General features: G+C 34.9%; 1 protein-coding gene across 2 annotated transcripts; it reads left to right on the top strand.

Annotated features, from left to right (window-relative positions):
- Positions 1 to 6,806: 6,806 nt before the first annotated feature.
- Positions 6,807 to 11,364, top strand: LOC137828983 (uncharacterized). Of its 2 annotated transcripts, XM_068635772.2 has the most exons (17): positions 6,807 to 6,974; positions 7,049 to 7,161; positions 7,901 to 8,009; positions 8,119 to 8,183; positions 8,294 to 8,332; positions 8,545 to 8,641; positions 8,754 to 8,850; positions 8,953 to 9,016; positions 9,089 to 9,165; positions 9,260 to 9,338; positions 9,621 to 9,697; positions 9,788 to 9,872; positions 9,956 to 10,024; positions 10,117 to 10,184; positions 10,253 to 10,301; positions 10,480 to 10,951; positions 11,039 to 11,364. In XM_068635772.2, exons 1-16 carry the CDS (start codon positions 6,908 to 6,910, stop codon positions 10,855 to 10,857), a joined length of 1,533 nt encoding a protein of 510 aa, XP_068491873.2. In that variant the 5' UTR covers positions 6,807 to 6,907; the 3' UTR covers positions 10,858 to 10,951; positions 11,039 to 11,364. The 2 variants fall into 2 exon arrangements, with proteins under 2 accessions (XP_068491873.2, XP_090161608.1); XM_090305482.1 differs by lacking the exons at positions 6,807 to 6,974; positions 7,049 to 7,161; positions 7,901 to 8,009; ... (1 more) ...; positions 8,294 to 8,332; positions 8,545 to 8,641 and having other exon boundaries at positions 8,771 to 8,850; positions 8,961 to 9,016.
- Positions 11,365 to 19,866: the final 8,502 nt, after the last annotated feature.

The raw sequence follows: 19,866 nt of genomic DNA, 5'->3' as shown, positions 1-19,866 counted from the left end.
AAGACTCTTGGCGACATCAGCTTCTTTCTGGCTTCATACCTTGGCCATTGTTCTTTATCTGGGGTAGAGGCGCCTTTCGGATCCTTCTCTACCTTCCTGAACTTCAGAACAAAAGACCGGGTGGTTAGGCGCTCTCTTCGAACCTACCTTAGCCACCTTCCAAACTTCTTCCACCCTTAACACCATACCTGAACTCGTTCGAGACGAGAAGGATTTTATCTTGCCTGAACTCGCTCATCGGCGAGAAGGTCTTTAGCTCGCCTGAACTCGCTCATAGGCGAGAAGGTCTTTTACTTGCCTCTACATTGCCCCGGGGGTTACATCTTCTCGCCCCCAGAAACACTGAGGACTTTTCACTAGTGCCTCTACATTGCCCCAGGGGTTACATCTTCTCGCCCCCAGAAACACTGAGGACTTTTCGCTCTTCCTCGCCTGCACTCGCTCGACGGCGAGGAGGTCTTTAACTCGCCTCAGGACGCGCGAGGGCGTTGAGGTCTTTTAGCTGGTGCCTCCGATCGCCGAAAGACGATGAGGACTTTAACTTTAACTTGTGCCTCCGATCGCCGAAAGACGATGAAGACTTAAAACTTTAACTTGTGCCTCCGATCGCCGAAAGACGATGAGGACTTAAAACTTTTAACTGGTGCCTCCGATCGCCGAAAGACGATGAGGACTTAAAACTTTTAACTGGTGCCTCCGATTGCCGAAAGACGATGAGGACTTAAAACTTTTTAGAAAGCATGCAATATATCTTTAACTTGCCTTAAGTCTCATATAAGTGACAAGGTCTTTCTTCAAAACTTTCTGAAAGCAACAGGCACGCAATCTAAAACAACTTGTACTTTGAAAACTTCTCTTTATTGGGTGGCCTCATTAAAAACCCTCCTTAGGGAAAAAAGAGTGCCCCCTTCAAACTGTTTTAACAGAGACATTGTAATATAACTTCGTGTTTGTTTTTACTTACAAGGCTTCTTAACTGTAATACAACTTCAGGTGCGAGGCGTTCCAAGTGCGAGGAATCGCCCCTCCTTCCAATGTCTCTAATCGGTAGGCGCCGTTCCCGAGAGCCTCGGTTATTCTGAACGTTCCCGTCCACTTGGGCGACAGTTTATTCTCCATCTCGTACTGGTGGGCTTTCCTCATCACCAGGTCGCCTTCTCTAAACTGTCTTGGCATCACCTTCGAGTTGTATCTTCGTTCAATCCTTCTCTTCACCGCTTCAGCCTTCAATCTCGCCTCTTCCCTGACCTCATCCAGTAGATCCAGGTTCATCATTCTCTCTTCATTCGAGTTTTCCTCTACGAAGTTCTGGAATCTCGGCGAGCTCTCCTGGATCTCTACTGGAATCATTGCATCACACCCATAGACCAAGTTGAACGGGGTCTCATGGGTTCCTGACTGCTCGGTGGTGTGGTACGCCCAGACTATGCGGGGTACCTCCTCAGCCCAGCTTCCTTTGGCTTTCTCTAGCCTTCTCTTCAAACCTCTCAGCAACACCCGATTAGCTGACTCCACCTGGCCATTCGTCTGAGGGTGCTCGACTGATGCAAACACTTGTTGAATTCCCACCCCTTCGCACAGCTTCTTCAACAAGTGGCTTGCAAACTGAGTCCCATTGTCCGACACCAGGCGCTTGGGCACTCCAAATCGGCACCCAATGTTCTTCCACACGAAACCTTCGATCTTGTGTGCGGTGATTTGGGCCACTGGTTCTGCTTCGATCCACTTGGTGAAATACTCAATCGCCACCACCAAGTACTTCATCTGCCTGATCACCAGCGGGAAAGGTCCCAGGATGTCGATTCCCCAAGTATGAAACGGCCAAGGGCTGTAGATCGACTTCAACTCCTCGGGAGGCGCCTTGTGCCAATCGGCGTGTTGTTGGCATTGTTTGCAACATTGGGCATACTTCTTGCAGTCTTCTCTCATCGATGGCCAGTAGTACCCTGCACGGAGAGTCCTTGCGGCCAGAGCTCGACCCCCGACGTGGCTTCCGCATATACCTTCGTGGAGCTCTGCCATGATTCTCGTGCACTTCTCGCCATGTACGCATTCCAGGAGTGGGTGAGTGAACCCAAACCTGTACAGATCGCCATCAATCAATGTGTACTTGCTAGAATTTTTCTTTACCTTCCTAGCCTCTGTCGGATCCAGTGGGAGAAGGCCATCTGCCAGGCACCGCTTGTACTATGTGTACTTGCTAAATTCAAAACCGTCTGTCATAGAATAATTAAATAGAATTTGAGTTTCATATTTTTTTTATAATTTTTAATATTTTATTAATTATGGGTAAAAATAAATGTATTTAGTAATAGTTAAAATTTATTTAAAACTACAAACTCAACCGAAAAAATAATTAAATAGAATTTGAGTTTCATATTTTTTTTAATAATTTTTAATATTTTATCAATTATAGGAATTAAACCAATATTTTCATTAGGTCTATAAACAACCAATAATATATGACAATCATTACAATATATATGACACCATTAAACAATAAACCAACAAAAGAAGAAAATGCAATGAAATCTGCTTCTTTTCTTCACCTTGGACCCCTGTATAGAGACTCGTTTAAATTGTTACCAAGAAGGGTCTTATGATGACTTTCATAATGTACCTCTACCTCCTCTTGTTGAGTCCTTTTTATCCCTTTAGTCACATGTTTCAATCCCAATTTCAAAAGACAAATTAGTGTTTTACAAATTGAAATGCATATAAAGAGAATTACCTATTGTTGTGATGAAGCGCGCAACTTTTTTAAGTCTTTTCGTTCCCTCTAGTCACAAACTTCAATTACAATTTCATGAAACAAATGTCAAATTAGGGTTTCATAAAGATTAATCAAAGAAATGAAAGTATGATTTTACATGAAGGTGAAAAGGAAAGAGAAAAGAAAGTGAGAAGTATGATAAAAAAAGAATGTGTTATGTGTAGTGGAGAGAAAAAGTGGGAAGTAGGTACCTATATAGGAGAGAGAAAGTGGAAAGTAGGTTACGTGGGTTATGTGTAGTGGAAAATCATAAAATTTGTTTCTTAAACCAATTTTAATAAAAAAGAATATCAGTTTAAATACCAAATCTCCACTCTCCTGCTAAAGTGGTACACAAAATATTACAAATATCTTTAAGTTTTTAATCAATCTCTCCCCTCTCTCTATTCTCTCCGGTTAAATAATAACAAATAAAATAAATTTTAAAATTAAAAATTATTTTATTAATTTTTTAAATTATAAAATGTCCAAATAACCAAAATAAATTAATACAATAAATTATTAAGTAAGGATAAAATGGAAAAAAAAATTAAGAGCAGTTAAAAGGGAATAAGAAATGACACAATGACCATAATACAATAATAAAATTAAATATTAATATAAGGATAAAATATGAAAAAAATTAAGAGCAGTTAAGAGGGGAATCTCCTTTATATATAGGTATAGATAAAAAAATTCAAGATATTCTATAAATTCTTTTCTTATTTTATGCTTACTTCATATTTTATTTTATTAATTTATTTTGATTATTTGAACATTATATAATTTCAAAAGTTAATAAAAAGTTTTTTAATTTTAAAATTTATATTATTTGTTATCATTTAACTGATAAGAGAGTGGAGAGATTGATATACTTTTATGTTTTAAAGTGCTAAATACAAAATTCAAGATTTTCTCTAAATTCTTTTTCTATTTTATCTTTACTTCATATTTTATTTTATTAATTTATTTTGGTTATCTATACCTGTATACCTCTCTCTCTCTCTATATATATATATAGGGATTTCCATTATAACTGTTTTTTGTTGCATAATTTTTTTTCCTATTTTATCTTTATATCAATATTACAATTTATTATGGTTATTTTGTCATTTTATAATTACTTAAATTTAAAACTAAAAAAACAGTTAATATTATTTTTGAAATAACAGTTTGAGAGTTGCACTACATTTATTATTACTAATTACTCTCCACTATTGTAGCAGTTTTAAATTTTATTTAAGAAACATTTTTTATGATTCTCTATACACATAAACCACTTACCCTACTTTCCACTTTCTCTCTCTTTCCTTCTCATGTACCTACTTTCCACATTCTTTTTTTACCATATTTTCCACATTTTGTGAAAAACTGATATATTATAAAATTAATTAGAAAAAAAGAGAAATTTAGATAGAGGAAGAAAGATTAGGAATAAATTGATAGTATGCTTTTTCATATTTTATTAATAATTTTAAATTTTAAATTTTTATTGTGTTGTAATATGTGAGTTTTTAAAGACAAAAATAATCATATGAAATCAGTAAAAGAAACTCTTTTATAATATTATAATGTATTACTACTATGTTATGTTATGATGAAATTTACGCTTACATGAGTTGATATTTATTAAAATAAACTTAAATTTATACTGATAATATAAGTGTGTGAATAATAATATTGTTTATTCAATTTCAATATCAAACATAATTATATATAAATGATAAAAATAAAAAATGTGGATACCACGACGACGTGCCTGTGTTCGGTTAATAAGTAAATATTTTGTACAAGTTATATTATATAAAAAAAATTTAATCTGTTATCTTAGCTATAAATTTAGTCATTTATTTTAAAAAAATTATATTTATTCTTTTATCTTTTAAGAGGGAGTGTATTTAGCAAAGAGAGGTAACGTAAATAGCAGGAGCACGGTGAAAAGTAATAAAATATTGAACCTCTGGCCCACTATGTAAGAGAACAAAAAATAGTTTCTTCCTCAATCCTACGTTAATGTTATGCAAAAAAAAAAACAAACTTATCCCTAATATTTTCTAAAAACCTTAAGCCGTTTGCTTCTAGGGGTGGTACTGTTTGCGACGACGGAAGTCACAGTACTACCCCGTTTGCTTTCAGTTATGTACGTGGGTGAGGGAGAGACTGTAGATAAAGTGGAGGGCATATTGCATCTTCTCCAAAATGAAGAGAAAGGAGAGTGTCACATGAGATGTAAAATATTACTTTTCTACCCTTCTTTTCTCTTTTCTCCTACATGCCATCATAAATCATAGGGCCTCCATTCTATTCAGGTTTTTTAATTATGTATTTATTTATTTTAATGTTATAGAAATTTAAAAATGGAAAAAAGTTTAGAGAAAAAATTTGAATTTCTAATAATAAATGTAGATAGTTATTAGTTTTTAAAAATTAAATTATTTTATAAAAATAGCTTTTTATTTCTAAATAATATTTTTACAGAATGGAAATAAAAATTTATAATGTTTAGTTAATTTTTTTTTAGATTTGACATAAATTATTAATGTTATCATTGAAAACATTAAAAAAATGTTGTAGTCATTTTTTTATAACATTTAATTATTTATAAGAAAAAAATTTATTTATTTAAACTGAATATTTTTACAACTGGAAATAGAAATTTGTAATGTGTAGGGTTTTTATAAATTAATATTATAAATTACAAAATCAAAATAAATGTTTTAGTAAGTTAAGAAAGCAGAAAAAGTTTAGATAAGAAATTTCAATTTATAGTAATAAATGTAGATAATTATTATGTTTTAAAATGAATATGTTTACATAATGGAATTAAAAATAATATCTTTACAGAATGGAATTAAAAATTTGTAGGTTTTTTTTTTATATCTGACATAAATTTTTCATGTTATAATTAAAAACTTTATAAAAAATGTAGTATTAATTAAAAAAACCAGTCAAACTTTTGAGAAGAAATCTCATTTTTTAATAATAAATGTAGAAAGTAATTATTTTTTAAAAAATGAATTGTTTATAAAAAATAGAAATTTTTATTTAAAATATTTATTTTGACAGAATGGAATTCAAAATTTATAATGTTTAGGATTTTAATTTTTGTAGATTTAACATAATTTATTAATGTTAAAATTAAAAAAATTATAAAAAAATATTGTAATAATTTGCGTAATTTCAAATTAATATGTATTTATCTCTCTACATCAAATGTAATAACTTTATATATTTTTGCAACTAATTAATGTTAATGACATATTTTCTTAAATTATATTAATGTTATTATTAATAGTAATCAAAATCATAATTAATAAAAATTATATATTTATATAACATAAAATTTATTAAATAATATTAAAATTATCTACTAACAAAAATTTAACATTAATATTTTATTTTCCTATTTATTTATATACAAGGATAAATTTGTAATCTTACAACTTACACTATTTAAAATATATTAAAATACTCTTACAACTATCATATCATTCACACTTTTCAATAAACTTTCTTCACATATTCATTCTAACATATTTCAATCCAAACACCTTGAACTTTCTCCACACTTTCATCACACTCCCACTCACCCACACTCTCAACTTTCCACTCACTCACAACCTCTAATCCAAATAAAGCATAAAATTTACATAACACCCATACTCTATTCTTTCTTCTTCCTTTGCACACAGAAATACTTTGCTCTCCCAACGGCGATGCTACTCCATTTCTTAAAATAGGAAGACGTTTCTTTTAGTGGTGATCGGTGTCTCTCCCACAACTTGGTGGTGATTTGGTGGTTTTTCTTAATAAAAAATACAGGTGCCATTTCAAATAAAAAGTAAAGTTAGTTTCAGAATTTTAAATATTATGGAGGTACAGGAAGAAAACCACTGGGTGCAGGAAGAAACTCCAAAAAAATTAGGGAACCGAACACAGCATTTATTTGTTATTTTTTATATAAAATATTTGACAAAAATTAATAAATTTTAGTTCCGAAAATAAATTAACTGAAGTTCCTTCCCGCGAATTTTCTCTCATTCATGGCGCCCAAACTCTCATCAAATATATTCCTTCTTCTCTTCTCTTTTCTTCCCTCCCAAACCCAAAGCCAAATCAAACCCCTAATCCCTTTCTTCTTCTTCTTCTTCTCTAATGGCAGTGGATACTGGAAGCTCTAACTCTCTCTTCACTCACATCGCCTCCAGAGAACTCTTCCGAGGTTCTTCTCTCTCAAACTCAATTTTCACTGGAAAACTCTCACGTCGTTTTCTCACTCTCTTTCTATGTTCGCAGTTCGAAAACGACCGCGAATGGACGGATTCGTCTCCGCCTTCAACGACATCGGATCCCTCGCCGTACAGCACAACGCCGAAGACACCATTCCTCTCTCTCTGTCTTTCTGCAAGGTACTCACTAATAAACATTCCGTTTTCACTATGTATGCGTAGCTTCTTTCAATGTTTTGTAAAACTGTTTGCAACCGCGGTTTTGCCACGTCGTCACAGTTTTTGAAGCCAAATCGACACCAGCTGCATTGGTCTGTGATTTATCACGGCGTTGACTACGTATCGAGATTTTTTACGTCATTGCGGTTGTAATTGCGACTGCGCCAGTTGCATTTGTCCGGATTTTATTACGGTTTTTGACTGTGCTGTCAGTGTTTTTGAATTTAGATTTGAAGCTTTAGATTCGTCTTTTGCATGTGAAAAAATGGAAGATGTAGTAACTTCTCTTTGAATGTGGAACACGGATTCATGTTTGACTTGAACCGAGACGAAATCAAATATGTACTTAAAGAATCGTGGCGATATTATTTGCAATTATACGCAATTTATTAGGAATTTGATTGCAGTGTTGTTTTTAAAGTCACCGTGATTGCAATGCTTACTGCATTCGTCCGCAGTTTGTTAGGACTAACTGCTGTGTTTGGGTTTTTGGAGTCATTTCAACCTCAATCGTGGCTGTAGTGGCCTCATTTGTCTGCAATTTATTATGATTTTTTGAGTGCAGCGTTGAGGTTTTTGAAGTCACTGTGATTGGGATTGCAGCTGCGTTGGCTGCATTTGTTTGCGATATTCTACAATATCAAACGTTGTGATGAAACTGCAATTATAACCTGGGCTCCTTGTTTATCCTTTCTCGTAGACTGCAAAATTTGCACACATTCTCGCTGTGTCTGATGAAGACGGTTATGTTAGCTTGTTTGATACTCGTCGCAAGTTCCCTGTTACCGCAAACTTTGAAGATAACATAGGTCTTTTTTCTTATTTCTTTATTTGTTTTGAATTCTACGATGACATAAATATAGAAGCAGCAGAGTTTTGTGGTCGGTTGTGTGAAAGTTTTCCCTATTTTACTCTCAGAAGATGAGAAGATCTGCAGTTGGGTTTCGCATCAGAATGCTGTTTTTGATACTTGTTGGATTAAGGTACATAATTCATATATCTTTTAATCCTTTTAATTAATTATTAATTATTAATTTGAGCTGTTTGTTTGTAGTTTTGTGTATGACTTGATATGGTTTGTAATTACTTGCAGGAGGATATGCAGATTCTCACGGCATCCGGTGATCAAACAGTAAGTCACTCTGTTGCGTGCAGAGGACTTCATGACAGAACTTGTTGATTAAATTTAGATCAAATTAAGTCTATATGGATGCTGATTTAATGTTACTGAGCTCGAATTGCATAATTTTTGTGATCATTGTGTAAATAAATAGATCTAGAAAATAATAAGCTGGTTTTCTTCAAGATGGTTTTGTGTTGAATCTTATTATTGTATGTTCACAGATAAAATTATGGGATGTTCAAGAACAGAAGTGTCTTGGTGTGTTGACTGGGCACACGGGAAGTGTAAAATCTATGTGTTCTCATCCAACTAATGCGGGTGATGTTTCGTTTTACCCGCGTCTCTGCGTTTATGCTTAAACTATGGATTTTTTTATAACTGCATAGTGATTTATTAGCTATTCATATTCATTTTATATTAAAATTTTCAGATATTATTGTCTCTGGTTCTAGAGATGGATCCTTTCGTATTTGGGACTTGAGATGCAAGTCCACTGCTAAGAGTAGGCGTGGAGAAGTTAGCCTATGGTAAGTGACTTTTTTAATTTTTTTTGAAAAACTCATGAAATTATTGGTGTATTGACATTTATATTTTATTCAAAAATTCATTTATTATCATTTGATTGCTAGTTCAATAGGTGGTGTCAACGGAGCACATGTTTCATCTCAAGCACGACGAACTAGGAGGGGAAAGGTTAGTTTCTGATGGATTTATTTTCATTTGTGTTCTGCAAACTAAAATTTTCTAACAATTCCTAATTGTCAGGCTGCTTCCATGAGCATTACATCTGTTCTTTGTCTCAAGGATCAGGTTTCCGTAGCAACTGCTGGCGCAGTGGATAGGTTGGTTGGAAAAATTACTATCTAAGTGAACATTTAATTTTCCAATGTTTTTACCCGAATTGATTAGTTTGACTAACAAATTGGTTTCTTTCAGCGTGTTGAAGTTTTGGGATACCAGAAATTTAAAAAGTAGTGTCGCTCAGACGTGTCCATGTCCTCAGCCAACTGAAAAGGTTGGTTGGAACTTTGCTCTAAAAGGATAATATATTTTTTTATACTTTCAGTAAGTTAGCAATTAACGATGTTGGATAAATTGGATCATGATTCTTAAGTTAGTAAAAGGTTATAGTGTCAACTTAGAATAATCACTATAGCACCCGTAAAGTTAAAATGTAACTGTGGTTGGAAATGTCAGTTGTATTATGCCTTTCATGTCATTAGACATTTTTATATATTGGAAAGCTTAAATGATATTGTCTAGAGTCTCTTGACAGTCTTCTTCATTGTCATTTCAGCAAAGTTTACACGGAATATCTAGCCTGTCCCAAGATGAAAGTGGACTTTTTCTTTCAGCCTCCTGCATGGATAACCGGTATCATCCTTCATAGTGTGTATGTTTTATTGTTCTAAGTTAAGAATATTCAGCTAAATATAAAATCTACCGTTTCTTTCTTTTTTGCAGAATTTATTTATATAACACTCTTCAACTTGAAAAAGGGCCTTTAAAATCTTTTTCTGGGTGCCGAATTGAATCATTTTTTGTAAAGGTGAGAATTTCACATATATTCCAAATCTTCTGCATTCAGTTTCTGTCCTGATTCCTGACTTCGTCTGATGTGTGCAATTTCAGTCTGCAATTAGCCCTGATGCCTCGAACATAGTCAGTGGTTCTAGTGATGGAAATGCCTATGTTTGGAAGGTTTCATTCTTACTTATAAATTACAATGAGATAATAAGTTTGATGCATATGTTGAAGTTGGGATATAACTTCACTGAACTTTCAAAATTTAGGTTGACAAGCCTCTGGAAGAACCTACTATTTTGAAAACTCACTATGGTGAAGTTACAGCAGTTAACTGGTAATTTGGAAACCTGGTGTGGTTCTAGTTTTCTTTAACATTCGTTTCTAACACTATTTATTTGACAGGTGTAGCTATGAAATTGGAAAATTTGCAACTTGTTCTGATGACTTTACTGTAAGCGAATCAAACTTTTTCTTATTCATTTAACTTGAAATTTATTTGACTTTAAACCAGATATTGCATTTTATCTGCAGTATCTTTCAGTTTAATTGTGTCTATTAACCGATTTGTTTAAAAAGCCCTCAAATCGTTTCTTTCAGCATTCTAATTTCCCTCAATATGCTATTTTCAGGTTCGAGTATGGAATAAAAACAGTTATGTCTCTAGAACACAATGTGCATCTGCCGTTCGAAGAAGAGTAATGGCAATTCCTTGTACAGAGTGCAAAATGCTTTTAAATAATGGGAAAAGGTACTCTAAAACAGACGAAGATGCTTTTTCACCCGATCATAAACTACATCCAATTTCCTCACCCAGTCCATTCACACCACCTAAAATGAACATATCTGAAGGCCACTCGAACCAACTTTCCTCAGGATTTGATCCAAGTGCGGCTTCTCAAAAAACCCCTGAATCTTCTTTGAAGAGCCCCTCATCTGTATTGAACCCTCCATCCTCCCTAAAAAGAACTATCCGGGACTACTTTTCAGCATCTCCAAGAACCTTGTAGGCTTGTTAAACTACGGAATTCTGTGATCAAGTAACAAGTTTTTGCACATATTGTTTGCATGGGTGGCTTGGAATCTCTTCATCCATGATTTTGGGTAAGCTTCATTTTCTTAGGTTTTATACATCTCGTTATTTGCAGATGTAGAATACATGATTCAAGGAATTTGTTTTTGTCTTCATAGGTTGTTTGAAATGTAAAGTACGTGAAAGCATTCGTTATAGCAACAATATTTGTTTTATACCCCAAATTCAGATCAAGCTGGGGAGGGAGGGCAAAAGACTGAACATGAAAAGCAGCACAAATGTCTGCTTCTGCTTATTTGCGAGAGACAATTAGACAAACGGGGTGTGTTTGTATTTTACTTGATTTTGCATCAGAAACCTGACTATCAGGTTTTACCCAATACAAGTACGAAAAAACGAGATGCTGACTCAAATACCCACTTTAATGTGAACTAGAGAACAAATTCAATGGAAAGCATGGCTAGAAATAAGGTGTTTAACATTAGCTTTGACCTCACGGCTCTCTCTGCGGAGTGAACCACTATTGACTAAATGCCATAACTCGGATGAAATCACATTTTTTTTCACACAAAAAAACACTAAGTTTTTTAATCCTAGTTTTGATATTTAATAGCCATAGTTTTTTTTAACTAAAAATTATAGCAGATTTAATAATGTTATCCGGAATTAAAGATATCAGTGTTCGTTTCGTATGAGAACGCATTTATTTGGTTATAAATATATTTTTAAATGTAATAAACGTTTCAAAATAAACTAGAATAAACTTAATTATATACTTGTCTGTCAATGTAAAATAGTGGTGTGTTAAAAAATCTATTGTGACATCCTTAAAATAAGATATTAGCTATGAGGGTGTATATTCTTTTTAAATTGTGTATTAGTGACATACGTATTCACTTATATGATATATATGGGTGAAGTGTTTAACTCAAAAATATTTGTTGGACATGTTCTTACAACAAGGATCAAGAACACTCGAATTAGGTTGACAAGATTAACTCTTTTACAAATCTTTCAATCTTGGGATTTTCTTCCTTACTACTTAGGTTCTATCGGTTTCTTCTTGGACTGGGCTATCTTGGCTTCTCCTTGGGCTGGATACTCTCGGCTTCAACTAGGGCTGAATGCTCTCGGCTTCTCCTCAGGCCGAGTGTTCTTGGCTTCTCCTTAGGTTGGGTGCTCTCGGCTTCTCCTCAGGTTGGGTGCTCTCGGCTTCTCCTTCACACAGATGGGGGGTGTACCTGCAAGGCGCTCTGATGCCAAAGTTAGAAATGGTTTTATGTTCTTCAGACAGAAATCACTCTTCCTTACCTCTTATGTTGACCTCCTATTTATATAGTTTTCTTAATGGGCTTTTCACTTTACCTTAGGACTTTCTTTCTACCCCGTTTTATTATTTACGCACCTCCTAATGCAGGTTTCTTATCTAATTTGGGTCTTGTTATATATATGTTTTAGTTTTATTTTATATATTTATTGTTATAACCGAAAGGTTATTTCGGTATTAGCTTTCGGCCTAACCTCTCGGTTTTGACCTATCAGTACACTGGCCCCCGAAGCATAAAGAATTTGGCTTAAAGTTCTTAAGAAATTTTTTTTATGTCTAAATATAATGTGATAATTTCGAGATATGATTTGATATGATTTAAATGCCTCGTTTACGGTGTTTTGCCTGCTCAGACTGAATGATTTGACATAGATATGATTTGAACCCTCGGATGATTAATTTTTTGAACGGTTTGGAAGGGTTTGTGACTTTTCAGTATCTAGGGTTTGTGACTTTTCAGTATCTAGGGTTTGTTTTGTTTATAAATAGGCATCCCATTCAAGTTGTTATCATTTTATATGGCCTTTATTGCTTCTTGAGAGCTACGATGTTTGAAGCTTCATTCGTTCTTTAAAGGTAAAATGTCTATTTCAAACTCTTCTTCTGCTTCTGATGATCTGAGTGGTTTTTCAAGCGCGGGTGGTGAATCTACCGGACGAGTGGTACGAGAAGAACAAAATCTTGAGTCGAAATCTTCTTCTACTACTCTTTCTTGTATGAAGGATTCGAATGAAGCCGCTACTGTTGCTGTTGCCGAAAGATTCGAAATAATTTCTCCAAGGAAGAATCTTCGTCCAAGCTATAATTGGGTTATTTCTAAGGTCCGAGAATTCTTCTCTCGGTATCGCTCTGCTAATGAGCTTCGTGATTTTGTTTCTAATTCTCAAATTTATTATTCTGACGTTGAGAATGATATAATTTCTTTTCGGTGTGTGGGTGATGTTGATAATGTCTGTCATGGCCGAGAGGGCGATAATAGTGAATTTTTTTATTTTTATTTTTATGCTTGTTTCTTTAGAGACCTTCATATTCGATTGCCATTGAATGATTTTCAAATGGGCGTTCTTAATATTCTTAACATTGCTCCTACCCAGCTTCATCCTAATGGTTGGGCCTCAATGCAAGCTTTTAACATTTTGTGTAAATTATTGTCACTTTCTCCCAACCCCAAATCTTTTTTGTATTATTATAACTCTCGGCCTGGTAGACGACCAAGTTGGTTGTCTCTCATTAGTAAGCCTAATATTTGTTTTCTTAAGCCTTTTATGTCGTCATATAAGGACTTTAAAGGAAGTTTTTTCAAGATCTTAATCGAGCCAGAAGGAAGAGAATATTTTTTTGATGGAGATACTCCAAAATTTCCTTTGTATTGGACGCAAGATCCATTAAAGTTCAATTCGTGGTCCTATCACTCGATGAATGTTGCGGATTGTCACGTTATTGAAGTTTTTGGTCACCTCTCGTATCGAATTCCCACTCGCGCTTTGCTACAATTGTATACTTCAAAAAGTCCACAAGAGGATCTCATCGGTATGTAATTGTTTCGCTTTCCTCTCGTTTTATAGCATGAGATTTTTAACTTTGCTAAATTTTTCATTGGTTTTCAGCATTGATGGCGGCTACAAATCTGAAAGGTCGTTCATATTTCACAAAACTTCTTAACAGAACGGGTGATGTTACTCCTCGGTGTAAGAATTTGGTCAACCCTGTAGTGGAGGTAGAAACTATGGAACCTCTTTCTCGCATTGAAGCCACTGAACCTGCAAAAGATGATCATGTTGTTGGTCCTTCAAAAAAGTCCAAAAAACGTGCTAGAAGTAGCAAAAAATCACATTCCTCCTCTCGGCGCCATCGTCATGCTGAAGGTGGTTCAACGGAACCTCTTCCCGAATCCATTTTTGGTGTTTCCACAAAATATGCTAAGTTTGTCCAAACTTCCTTTACTGAATCATCTTATAATATGTTGAAAGCTGAGGATGCTGCTTCTTTGGCTGATTCTATCATCGAGCTTTCGAGTAGAACTCTTTTGATTGGGAAGATGGTGAAAGCAAAGAATGGTAGTTGTGTGTCTCTTGCCGAGTTTGAAAAGTTAAAAAGTGAACTTTCCGAGAGTAATGAGAAAATGGCCGCTTTAACTTCGCAACTAGAAGATATGAATTTGCAGAAAAACCAGCAAGAGATAGAAAAAGAAAATCTTGGAAAGCAAATTTCTGATTTAAAAACCGTGAACTTGAAGACTGGTGAAAAGATCACTCGACTTCGTAACGAAAATCAACTGCTTGATGAAAAAGTTTCGAAGTTATCTTTTGTGAAGGATTCTAACACAAACACTATCAAAGTTATGGAAGATGAGATATAGCAATTGAAGGTGGATGTTTTTGAGGCCCAAAAATTTATTTTGGAACAACATAAGTTAGGCTTTGCGAAAGCTCTGCAACAAGCGAAGTATTTTTTATAAGATTCCCATTGATGAAGGCAATTTTGATGTCAAGAAAGATTTCTATAATGGTGAATTAATGTCTATTAACGAAATTCCTGAAGATGATACTAAAGATGTTGATGCCGAGAGCTAGATGGATATGAGCTCTCATTTTCGGTTGTAGCTCTCGGTTTTCTCATCGAGAAGCGAATTCGTTTTGGAGTTCCATGATGTATGATCAATGTAGTTTTGAAGTTTGCATTCTTAATGCAATCCCTTTTTGGAACTTATCGTTTTTGAATTTATAAAGTTTATTGTTTTCTTTTAATTTGAGTTATTTTCTGTTACTAATTGAATATTATTTTAGACCTCTCGGCCTAACCTCTCGGTTATTTGATTGGAATACTTAATGTTATTTTTTTTTTGTTACCATTAAATATTATCACAAACCTCACGGTCTTGACCTCTCAATGATGTGATTTGAGTAATTAATTTTGTTTTTTTATTACGAGTAAATGCTATCATAGACCTCTCGATCCTAACCTCTCGGTACTAATTTTTCGGTCATCTAATTAAAATGTTATCTTTCGGTTACAAATCCTTAACTATGAAATCTTCCGAGACCAAAGAATTCTTTCGGTTGTGCTTCACCTGAAATAACCATCAAGTGGTTATTTTGGTTGTATAACATCAAACTATATATAATACTTTATTTACTTTGCACATAAGCTAATTGCTTGCTAGTGAATAATTTTATTTGCCACATATATGCATGAAAGATAAAGCTTTTGCACGTGTCCGATTTCACCTTTCGATTTTAGTATTCGGTTTTAGTTAACCGAAATAAAATAACATCGAGCTTAACTTAGATTTATTTTTCCAACCTAAGATAAATTCATCTAACCTTTTCGGCTCCACTATCCGGCTTAGTATGCGTAAAATATATCTAGGTTTAATCTATCTAATATAATAAACACGTTTGATTCCATCTTTCGGCATCAGTATTCGGCATTATTCTTGACCACGAGATCTATACATAATATTTTTTGGAAGAGTTTAAGTGAACATAGTGTATGCCGAAAGATTTACATGAAATAGTTTTAAGTTCGTCATGAAAATGTTCGAGTCCGAAAGGATTATAAGTAGATGTTCTTTTGGGAAGAGTTTCACCTGGAGGGAAAGCATCCAAGATCGAAATAATTATAAGAGAAATTTCTTTCGGGAGGGATTTCACCTGAAGTGAAAGCATCCAAGACCGAAAGAATTATAAGGGAAATTTCTCTCGGGAGGGATTTCACCTGAAGTGAAAGCATCCAAGACCGAAAGAATTATATGGAAATATTCTCTTGGGAGGGATTTCACCTGGACTGAAAGCATCTAAGACCGAAAGAATTATAAGTAGATGTTCTCTCGAGTGGGATTTCACCTGGAGTGAAATCATCCAAGACCGAAAAATGAGAGTGAATGAGATGAATTTTGTTATGAGATGAATTTTGTCACTTGATATTGCTTCTTCTTCATTAAACGATAAGTATGTACACAAAAGTCTTCTTTTTACATCTTCTACTTTAACTAAAATAAAACTTCAAATGACTTGCATTCCATGTTCTTGGTATCACTTTTTCTTCCAAAGTCTCTAATCTGTAGGCTCCATTTTGCAAATTTTCTAGTACCCTGAAAGGACCTTCCCAATTGGATGCTAGCTTTCCATGTCGTGGATCTTTTCGAGCATCAGTTCGCATTCTCCATACCAAATCCCCTTCTTTAAAATCTCTTAGTTTTACCTTTGCATTAAACCTCTTCATTGCTCTTCTTTTTACTACTGCTTCTTTTATCTTTGCTCGTTCTCTAAGTTCTTCAATAAGATCAAGATCAATCCTCAAACATTCATTGTTGATATTCCAGTCTTCCATTTGTCTTTGTAGTGTTGGTTTATTAACTTCTATTGGTAGCATTGCATCTGTTCCATATGTGAGGTTGAACGGTGTTTCTCCAGTTGACGTTTTTGGTGTGCATCTATACGCCCATAATATCTCTGGCAACTTCTCGGCCCACAAACCTTTAGCTCTTCCTAACCTCTTCTTTAATTGTCCGAGAATAACTTTGTTTGCAACTTCGGCTTGTCCATTCGTTTGCGGATGTTCAACTGAAGTGGTTGTTGACTTGATCCCCAAATCTGCATAAAATTCCATAAGTTTTTTGTCAATGAACTGTCGGCCATTGTCAGTTATAATGGTGTGTGGGATTCCAAATCGACATATTATATTTTTCCATATAAATGTTTGAACTTGTTGAGTCGTTATCTTAGTCAATGCTTCTGCTTCTATCCATTTTGTAAAGTAGTCCACAACTACTATCATGAACTTGGTTTTTCCTCGTCCAAGTGGAAATGGACCAAGTATATCAATTCCCCACTTTGCAAATGGCCATGGAGAAACAATTCCTTGCAACTCTTACGCTGGTATATGATTTAAACTTCCAAACTCTTGACATTTTTTACATGCTTTAACATAAATTTCACAATCTTCTCGGATTGTTGGCCAATAGTAACCAGCTTTGCAGACTTTTGTTGCCATTGTTCGAGCTCCACAATGTAGTCCACAAATTCCTTCATGGAGCTCTTTAATTACATATTCAGCTTGTTCTCTTGACAGACATTTTAATAGAGGCATAAAATATCCTCTTTTGTACAGTTCGTCACCAATTAAAACGAAACTAGCCATTTTCTTCGCCGTTTTTGTGTCTGGTTCAACACCTTGTTCTTGACTCTTTATAACTTCTATACATGTTTTTATCCATTCATCTTTTGACGTCGCAATATTGAAGCATTCTTCTAAACTAACTGTCGGATGGCTGAGGGTTTGTTGTATGACTGAATTATGTTGCACTTGTCGTTGTTGGCTTGCTAATTTGGATAACGAGTCTGCTTTCATATTTAATTCTCTCGGAATATATTTCATTTCGGCCTTATTAAAGCATTGCATAATATTTAATACTTTATGATAATATTTCATTAATAATGGATCTTTTACCTGATACTCCCCTTGCACTTGTCCCACCGAAAGCTTAGAGTCACTTTTGCAAATGACATTTTCGACTCCCATGTCTCTGGCCAATAGTAATCCTACAACAAGAGCTTGATATTCGGTTTGGTTGTTGGATGTTCTGAACTCAAATCTTAACGCCATCTCTACTTGGAAGTTATATGGTCCTTCAAGTACTATCCCTGCTCCGCTTCCTCTTTTGCTTGATGCGCCATCCACACACAATGTCCACTGCTCCTGTTGTGTTGTTGTCGACATCTAAATAATGAAATCCACAAGGGATTGGGCTTTGATTGGTCCTCTCTGTTCATACTTGATTCCATATTCTGAAAGCTCCATCGACCATGTCACCATTCTACCTGCAAGTTCTGGTTTTCTCAAAATTTTAGATATTGGATAATTTGTTCTCACAATTATTTGATGATTATGAAAGTATGGTCGAAGACGTCTTGCGACATACACCAATGTTAAGGCAAATTTTTCAACCTTGGGATATCTGGTTTCGGCATTTTGAAGGGATCTACTTACAAAATATATCGGTTTTTGCTCTGGGTTTTCTTGGATTAAGGCAGCTCTTATGGCTTCATTTGAAGTTGCTTGGTAAACTATGATGGGTTGGGTTGACACAGGTTTAACTAAGATTGGTGGTTCAGCTACTATACTTTTGATCTGAGAAAAAGCTTGCTCACATCGCTCATTCCACTCAAAGGTTTCAGATTTTTTTAACAAGTTTACTATCGGTTTAGTTTTCTCGGCCAATACTGGTAAAAATCTTGACAATGAGTTCAGTTTCCCCACTAGTCTTTGTACCTCCTTCAAGATTTTTGGACTTCTCATCTTCATTATTGCTTCGCATTTATCAGGATTTGCCTCAATACCTCTGTTCGTTAACATGAAACCCAAAAATTTTCCTCCTCTCACGCCGAAAACGCACTTTTCTGGATTGAGACGAATGTTGTATTTTCTTATTCGTGCAAACACCTCATCAAGGTCTTCCAAATGTTTTTGTACTTCACCTGATTTAACAACCATGTCATCGACATAAACCTCCATGTTCTTTCCAATTTGCTCTTTAAACACCTTATCCATCGACCTCTGATAGGTTGCTCCAACATTCTTCAGACTGAAAGGCATGACTTTATAACAATAATTTGCAGTATTTGTGGTGAAAGCTGTTTTTGGGATATCCGGTTCATACATCTGTATTTGATTATACCCTGAATAGGCATCAAGAAAGCTCATCATCTCTTGACCAGACGCCCCATCAACCAATCGGTCTATGTTGGGCAATGGATATGTGTCTTTTGGGCAGGCTTTATTCAGGTCTGTATAGTCTGTGCACATTCTCCATTTTCCATTCGGTTTCTTAACAAGTACCACATTAGATAACCACGTAGTATACTGAGCCTCTCAGATGAAACCAGCTTGCATTAATTTTTCAGTTTCCTCAATTGCTGCCTTTCGTCTTTCTTCTCCCAATTCTTCGTTTCTGAGATATTGGCCTTGCTTCTCGGCAGACAGACAACTTGTGACAAATTACCTCTGGATCAATCCCAGGAATATCAGACGGTCTCCAAGCAAATAAGTCTTTGTTGTTACGCAACACTGTAATGAGTTTGCTCAATAATTCTTCAGGCATACTTCCACCTATGTAAGTACATTGTCTCTCATCTTAGCCTAAAACCACAGCTGTTGTTTCTTCTTTCGGTTCCAACCTCTCATCATTCAATCTGGGGTCCAAATCCACCATTGCCACCATTTTTTCAGTATCTTTATTCGTCTTCAAATTCATCTTCAAACCTGTCGCATAACACTCCCGAGCATCTTTTTGATTGACATAAATTGTTGCTATCTCCCCTTTCTCTGTCGGGAATTTCAAGGCCAGATGCGGTGTTGAGACTATTGCTCTCAACTTGTTCAAAGAAGACTGTCCCAACAACACATTATATGATGTGGTAGCATCTACTACCAAATATCTGATTTTAATCTTTTTAGTTTTACTGCCTCTTCCAAATGTTGTCATTAAATAAACAGTAGAACTCTTGCTCTGTTTGTATTTAAGGGTGTGTATTGTTGGAACTTTCGACTTCTAAACTCTTCTCTAGCTCTTCTAACCATAGGTCCACTTTCTCTTTCTATCACCCTCTTTTCACCTCCATCAACCCTCACCTGGATTCGAAACTCTCTCAGTTCTTC

Source organism: Phaseolus vulgaris, chromosome 7 (assembly GCF_051622355.1).
Source record: "Phaseolus vulgaris cultivar YP4 chromosome 7, ASM5162235v1, whole genome shotgun sequence".
Classification (NCBI taxonomy): domain Eukaryota; kingdom Viridiplantae; phylum Streptophyta; class Magnoliopsida; order Fabales; family Fabaceae; genus Phaseolus; species Phaseolus vulgaris.
The sequence above is the reverse complement of the archived record's forward strand: the minus strand, read 5'-3'. Positions and strand labels throughout refer to the sequence as shown.

Excerpts from the sequence above, each read along its gene's own strand:
- LOC137828983 (XM_068635772.2), top strand. The coding sequence starts at position 6,908 with ATGGCAGTGGATACTGGAAGCTCTAACTCTCTCTTCACTCACATCGCC. Across the intron at positions 8,642-8,753 it reads TTCTCATCCAACTAATGCGG|ATATTATTGTCTCTGGTTCT; the intron begins GTGATGTTTCGT and ends TAAAATTTTCAG. Across the intron at positions 10,025-10,116 it reads GAAATGCCTATGTTTGGAAG|GTTGACAAGCCTCTGGAAGA; the intron begins GTTTCATTCTTA and ends TTCAAAATTTAG.